Source organism: Epinephelus moara, chromosome 5 (genome assembly GCF_006386435.1).
Source record: "Epinephelus moara isolate mb chromosome 5, YSFRI_EMoa_1.0, whole genome shotgun sequence".
NCBI classification, from domain to species: domain Eukaryota; kingdom Metazoa; phylum Chordata; class Actinopteri; order Perciformes; family Serranidae; genus Epinephelus; species Epinephelus moara.
In genome coordinates this window covers 40,714,214-40,722,300 of record NC_065510.1, presented here as the reverse complement: position 1 = coordinate 40,722,300, position 8,087 = coordinate 40,714,214, and the positions used below count along the sequence as shown (strand labels likewise).

At 41.1% G+C, this 8,087-nt stretch overlaps 1 protein-coding gene across 3 annotated transcripts in view; it reads left to right on the top strand.

The window, feature by feature from the left end:
- ankrd49 (ankyrin repeat domain 49) overlaps positions 1-8,087 on the top strand; it is a 25,078-nt gene that overhangs the window by 16,229 nt on the left and 762 nt on the right. For 2 of the 3 annotated variants that reach the window (XM_050045210.1, XM_050045209.1), the window contains exon 3: positions 5,773-7,813. In XM_050045210.1, coding sequence (XP_049901167.1) covers positions 5,773-6,249 — 477 coding nt within the window. In that variant the 3' untranslated portion in view covers positions 6,250-7,813. Of the gene's footprint in view, positions 1-5,772; positions 7,814-8,087 lie in introns of those variants that run through there. The other variant, XR_007569990.1, reaches the window with a different exon arrangement.

Genomic DNA, 8,087 nt, shown 5'->3' with positions numbered 1-8,087 from the left:
TATCAGTCCGAAAGAAGCCACGGAGCTTGTGGCTCGCTACGTGGTCGGAGAAATGCTGCCGTTGTCTACGGTGGAGTCTAAATAGGTGGAGTAGGACTCGCTGACAGACATATTTCAGACTCAGGACTTGCATTATGCCTGGTACACGCTACATGACTTTTCTGCCCATTCTGAAAGTCACTATGTCACATTACACGATTGTGGAGTCATAAAATCGTGCCGTGACTTGGCCGGCAGACATGACATGAAATGTAAAATACTCAAAAGTACTTTAAATGTACTTGAGTTACTTTACTCAGGGAGTAACGCAGTAGAGTAATTGGTTACTTTTAAAAAAAGTAATGCAGTAAAGTACTTACTTACTTTTAAAGTAACCCTTACCCAACTCTGCTCCATACCATCACAGATGCTGGCATTTGAACTTCGTGCTGGTAACAATCTGAATGGTCCTTTTCCTCTTTAGCTCTGAAGAAACAACATCCATGATTTCCCAAATAAATTTGAAATGTGGACTCTTCAAGCCACAGCTCATTTTAAACGTTGTGTCAGTCCAACTTAATTCAGTAGTATAAATGCCCAAGGATACTTCCGAAGATACTTGAAAGGATACTTCGACATGCAGGAGCTGGGGATTGAGCCACCAATCTTCCCATTATGGGATAAACAACTCTACCTCCTGAGCTACAGCCACCCTAACACAAACATGTGAGCCGTATATTAGCTTGACCATTTATTTCATGGACGGCAGCTGGGCTCTGAAGAGTAAATGGGTGGAAACAGCATGTTTTCCAGAGGATCACACGGGGAGTCAATGGTTCAAGGCTTGACTGATGACTGGTCTATTGGAGTCAACAACCAGGTGTGAATCACCACTAGCAGCGGAGAGAATATAGTGAAAGCCACCTCACTTAATGACTGGACTCGGCTGCAATGTTTTTGGCCACTGCTTGCATTCAGCTACTGGTGAGTAGCATTAGTATTTAACTGTTTCATAGTAATCCCCACATAGTTTCTCAGAGTTGTGTTAGCAGCAGTAATAATGTTAAACAGTCTGTACACTCATTACACACAAAAACACACATTTCAATAAAAAAAAAAAAGAACCACTCATAAAATGGAAATGAATATTAATTGATTTTTAGTGCAAGGTTTCACCCAGGTACATCATATATTGCTTTTCAATACAACATTATTTTGTAAAGTAGCAAGTATTTCAGAATTACTGTGTATTTTTGTTGCATGATTCATAGTATTACCTTGCTGTATATGTTTATAGTTGTGTTCATTATTGATCTTCTATTTCTTTTCTCAGGTGCAGGAGGGAAGAACAGTTTTGTAGGAAGAGCTGTTGGTGTGTGTAAAAAGTGGTGGCAGTATTTTTACATTCATGGGAAAAAGAGAGCGATCTGGCCACAGCTCAGGAACAGCTCGATCTCCCCAAACATCAGCTTGTCACTGAGTCACTGAGTCACCGACCAGATGGGGCTCACACCAGAAGATGATAGCAAGAGTGCTGGAATAACAAAACGCCATTGCTGAAGTCCTGGCTTCAGACAGAAAGACTCAACACCTGGGGCCTATTGCACAAAACTAGGATAAGGGATTAAGCCGGGATATCTTGGTTATCCTGGCTCAACTTAACCGTGAACCGGTTGCACAAAAGCGGGATAGTGGACAGCGGGATATGTTATGACATAAGTTACCATGGAGATTTATTCTGTGGAGCTAGCCTGCTCCAGACCAGGCTAAGTTCCAGGATCTATTTAATCTCATCCCTTATCTCAGTCAGCAGTCACCACAAACGGAAACCAATAGTTATTCCACTGCCCACTGCACATTGTTATCACATTCAACCAGACCCACTGTCATTATTTTAACATTTGTGATCATTAATTGTAATCATTTTAGATAAATGATGATTTTAGATGATTTTGCAATCATTAGATAATTTACAGTTTCCCATAGACTATATATAAAATACACATCCCATATAAACATAAATACACATTCAAAGGTCTGTATATGATACACCCCGCATGTCTGCACACTGAAATAAATGCAGGACAAATCCATACACAACAAATGAACAGACAAATGAATGGATGCAGTAGCCTCCCTGCAAGCTTGTATACACACAGTATACAGCACAAACAACATAAGAGGCCAAATCAATTTAAATTGAATTTAAAAAAAAACAAAAACACAAATTCCTCCGCCACTGCAGGACATATTTAACTGAAATTTAAAGCATGCACGTTAACTAAAATAATTTAACACATATTGGTCCCTGACCAGCCGACCACTGTCGTCATCAGGGAAGATGGCAGGATTGTCCCAGTCCATGTGTGATGGGGGCCCTCTCCTTCCTCAAGCAGGCCACAGTGATGTCACATGCCCTCAAAGGGCTGACCCTTAAGTGGTGAAGACAGTGAAAGCGTGCCTTCAGGAGGCCAAAGGTCATTTCGATCCTGGCCCTTGTCCTGGCATGGGCATGATAATAGGCCTGCTGTGCTTCCTGAGGGTCTGTGTATGGTGTGAGGAGAAAAGGCCCCCAGCAACACACCAGAGAATTCACCTGTCAATACAAAATCTCATCATCACAACCTCATAAATAGAGTGACATTCTTGACACAGCCATGATGTAAAAAGTGGTTATTAACAGAGTCTGTGTGGCTCACCTTGTGATAGGTGCTGATAGATTCCAGAGGTCCGAAAGACTCGGGAGTCATGGAGTGATAGGTGCTGATAGATTCCAGAGGTCCGAAAGACTCGGGAGTCATGGACTGAGCTGGGCCACTTTGCCACAACATTGCTGATCAGATAGTCAGCATTGCAGACCATCTGAAATTATAAGATGAAGACTATTAAACCAATCAATGCACATCACAAGCAATGCACAGAGTTCATTAATCGACAATATCAAAACGTCATGTTCACCTGAACATTAATGCTGTGAAAGGATTTCCTATTCACAAAATCGGGGGATATTATATATATATTCTTATGATCAGTCAGCATACACATGCATGCACACACACACACACACACACACACACACAATTGCATACATATAATGAAACAGCAGAGGAGCATGAGGAACAAACATAAGATAAGAGGAACTTTATTTATCCCAAAGGGAAATTCAATTAAGTCAGTGAGCTCATCTATTTATCAAAGAGTTATACAGTCTGATGGAGTTACATTTACACAATTTCACTCACATCTGCAGTCAATTTCAGTTACAATTTCAACTGATTCATAATCAGAGTACAACTACGTTTTCGGAGATGTTAATTAACTATTTGGATTGTAATTGTGATGGTTTCAGCGGAGCAGTGAGTGTGTATTTGTGCACTACTTACGCATTCAGGCCGTCTGCAACTTTGCCACGCTTTCTCTCGTTGTTTTATTACTGTGGCGGTGTTGCCTTTCTTTATGATTTGATCCTTTACCTCTTCGTAAGCCTCCATGAGGATTTCTGCCTCCGACGGGGAAAAGTACGCCGCTCTTGTTGCCATAGTGAATCGGTGAATCTGTGATCGATGGCGGGGTCTATCTGAGGAAGCTGCGTGCGCGCACTGATCCAGGATTGGTTTCACCTGGCTTGATTAATCCGTGTCTGCTCATCCTGGCTTGGTCATTGTGCAACCAATTAAGCCTGGACGCTCTTGTTTTGGATTCGTTGAACCCAGCTCAGTCATTTATCCTGGATGTCTGAATCCTACTTTTGTGCAACGGGCCCCTGGTGCCAATGTGGCAAAGCATTCATGTCGTTTAGTCTATGGATGAAGCTCTGTGTTTTCTACCAGGATTCACAGATTCCCTTTCTGGAGTCACTGATGATCTGCTCGTTACGTCTGTCCAAGATTCAAGGCTCTGTACATCAAACCAGACAAGGTAGAAGCCACTGAAACAATGGCATTGTCTGAAATGATGGATGATGACTACAGCCAATCCCAGGCAGAGGCTTCATTTGGAACAGAGGGAGCAGGTGCAGAGGTGGTGGTGCTGCTGCACCACCTCTGCCACTGGTTATGAAGAAGCAAAGAAAATCTCTGGGTAGTTTCTTCAAAAAGCAAACCCTCAATGGAGATGCCTCGCCTCTCACCGAAAGGTAGAAAGTAGATAGCAAGCTGGGAAGCTACCTGATATGTCCTGATGCAGACAGGGAGTCTGAACCCCTGGAGTGGTGGAGGCTACATGAGTACAACTTCAAAAGAGAGAGCCAACTTGCAAAGAAATATTTGTGCATCCAGACCACCAGCATTCCATCTGACAGTGCAGCGTTAAACCAGAGACGGTGAACAAACCTGTCTTCATTGCTCACAATTTGAAATGAAGCCGTGAATAATTGTGAAGTTCTCGAGAGTTATAACATGTTTGTGTACTGCTCTGAGAAGTCATTTTCTTTTAATGTTTTTAGTACTGTACATCTTGATGTTGGGCCACATGAAGTCAAATATAATTTCCTAAGTTACATTAGTTTACATTTGATTTAATTTTGTTTACTGAGTTTAAGAGGTTTTTATATTTGTCACATCATACAGATGTTAGGTTTATTTACCTCAGAGTTTACTCAGATTTTCTACATTTACAAAACACTGCAAACATTTAATTTACTAAGTTCGGAAATGTCTTTAATGTTTATCTAATGCATCTTATTGATGCAAGGTCACTCTACCTCAAAGTTGAATTTGATTTTGTAAGTAACATTACAGTTTACGTCAGGGCTGCACAATTAATCAAATATTAATCACCGTCATGATTTTGGCTTGCTGCAATGAAATGAACATGATCAACTAAAATATTAACATTTGAAATGTGTGCTCCACTCATAAAATCCGCTGCATATCAAATCAAGTGCTTCCTAACATAACAGCAGCCTTCACTTTTGAAAAGCTGTTATGTCACCCTGTCGTAGCAGCCCATGAAAAAACTTTCCTCATTGCTCCAACCACAGATGGGCATTCCTGTTGGTGTTGGTGTCCTTGTCCAGCATCAACTTTATATACTTTTAGAAATTTATAGCAGTGATGCTGCAGCACGTCACAGTACCATGCCCGCTGTAAAAAAAGATATATGCAGTGGATACATATCCATGGAAGATGTCTTAAATTCAGCAGCAGAGGAACCTTATTTTAAGTCTTATTTTGATGCAAAGATTAATCTAGCACAATTGCTACATTTGAAAAACACTTTTACATTGCAAACATTTTGTAACATTTTATTGACTGAGTGCAAGAAATTATTTATTTATTGTATCTTACTAATGTTAGGTGAATTTATCTTCAACTTGATTTTGCTTTGCTTTTTCAACATGAGATCATTTTTAATCTTAATGTATGTTTATTTGTGTACATTTTTTCATTGTTAACATTAAAATGATAACCTGTGTGCTTGGATGATTAATGTGTTTAAATTCAAAATAAAGTGGTTAAATTAAACCTTTTTTTCATCCTGGTCATAATTAAGAAAAGGTCATTAAATTACCAATAATCATCAATATCGACCCATATCAAAAATGTTTATCATATCATTTTTGGCCACATCACCTAGGCCTGCTGTCATGTGTTAGGAATTCACCAGTTTACCTGCGCAATGTTCCAAACTGTTTTTTTCTTAGCATTTCACAACTCTCCCAGTCGTCTGTTGCCCTGTCCCAATTTGTTTTTGGAATTGGAATTGTATTCTGATTATTAAATCAAGTAAAACATATCATATATGATTAGTTTGTAGTTTTCTAACCCTCTGTATGTCTTAATTTCCTCCCAGGTTTCAACTATCCACAGGTTGTTGACTGCTGACCCATTGCTGGTGAACTGCTGTGATGAGGACGGATACACACCACTGCATCGTGCAGCGTACAATGGCCACGTTAATGTGGTTTCCGCTTTGATCACTGCCGGGTCTAAGGTTAACCCTCGGACCATTGACGGCTGGACGCCCCTTCACAGTGCCTGCCGGTGGAGCCGCGTTGCCGTGGCGAGTTTTCTCCTGCAACATGGAGCCAAACTGAACGCCCAGACCAACGGTGGGCTCACGCCACTACACCTGGCCGCTTCCAACACCACCCCCTTCAGAACAGACTCTCCTCACACGTTAGAGCTCCTCCTGTCTCAGCGACACCTGAAGCCAGAGCTCCGCAGCAGCAGCGGGGAGACGGCCAGTGAGGTGGCCCGACGTACTGGCCCACATCACGCCCTGTTTGAGATGGTAGAAGACTGTGTCAATGTGATACCCATCTCATGAATATAAAATCCCGGGTTCAGATGTTCTTACTCTCGTCTTGTCTTTGCCAGGAAAATGGACAGCAGGTATATGAAAATTAATGATGTTATACATACAAGACATGAACTTCATCACATTAGTTGCCATACATTACTTGGACTTGTATTTATACCAAGTGGCAACCTCCAGGCCTGAAAGATGAAGTGAACATGCGAGTGCCAAAAAATGCTGTGTTTTTTTTTGTATGTTTTTTTTGGAACAACCAGTTGAGGCTGGCTCTAGAAGTTAGTCAATCCCTACAGAGACCCGTGTGAAAATACTCAACTTTACAGAAGAAATAAACATGTTTACATCCTGGTACAAAAGCAGTTTTGGTCCCATAGCTAATTTCCTTGTCCATGACAGCTGTACAGGGTTAGAATTTTTATACAACTCACCCTTTCCAATGTTATCCAGGCTTAAAGTTAAGCATAATTACAGGTGTAGATGCTTTGAGTGACACATGGGTACCATCTGTTGAGAAGTCACCACACAGTAACAACATTTGTTAGATTATCCCACCTGGCATTGGATGTCAATAGTACCTGGGAAAGACTTAAAATTTTGGTTGAAAATTGGGTTGGCAATATTTTAAATGTCTAACAATGGTAGGCTTTCACATTGTATGGAAGATAACATCATGACGATTTGTAAACAGGTTTTGACATGATGACACTGACATGAGACATTTGGAAGACGTTGGATTTGGTGACTTAATAACAACTTCAAACCAACCAAATATCAAAACAAAGTATAACATCATCTATCGTTAGCATTCTACAATTTTTTCACCTAAAGTTACAGCCTGAACGAGACCAAGTGGTATATACAGTAACAATAACAAATAGTTCTCAATGAAGGCTCAATCACGGAGGACGCTCAGCGATCTCCTCCCCCCGCTCGTCTTGGACCTGGCCCAGGCCCAGCTGGTTCCTGCGTGGCAAAAGAAGAGAGGTGGAGTGACTTGGCAGAGGAGCTGTGGATTATGATTATTCTGCACAGCATGCATGGGAATTAAATATATTTGAATGCATTTCTTGCTTTTACCTTGATGGTGTGAATAAGTAACTAAATCTGTTCCCCAGTACAAATCCAAAGTTCATTGTTTCAAGGTTAGTCTGTCAAGGCGAGTATTCCCGCTCACTGAAAGTGTTTGGGGTGGCATTGCTATCGTTTTCTGAATGTGGAACCTAATTTGTAAATGATCTCTTCACTGATGACCTAAGTTAACCTATGAATAACCCGTTTTTAGTCCAATGAGGCAAATGAACCAGAGGCTACTCGACATATGCAGCAGTTACACACCTCAAGAAACCTTCTGAGGCACTTAAGACACATCTTAGCGGAGGCGAGTTTCTTTTGTCAAAGAGTGCTAATGCTGTTGGATTTACAAAAAGGAACTTTAACAAATGTTTATAAGTCAATGACACAGTTTAAATACCACATTTTCTAAAGCACACAGAGTTGTGTTTTCGTTGAAGGAGTCCTTAAAGGACAACTTCGGTATTTTTCAACCTGGGCTCTATTTTCCCATGTGTATGTGTGCGTATGAATTCATAGGTACAACTCGTTCTAAAATTGGTTCAGTATTGAGGGAGGCAGATGCAGCCGGGAGCCATGAAACGACCTAAAACAGTAACGGGGGCAAATGCGTCCCGTATAAGTTTGAGCATTAAAAGTGCTTTTTTTCACCACTGACCGGTTCAGATCGCCAGTGCTATCTCTGTAGATAGCATACTAGCCTTTCCCTTACCTCTGAGCTGTGTGATGTCACGAGCTTTGCTCCACTGTGTCTGTAGCTCTCTCTACTCGTGGGACAG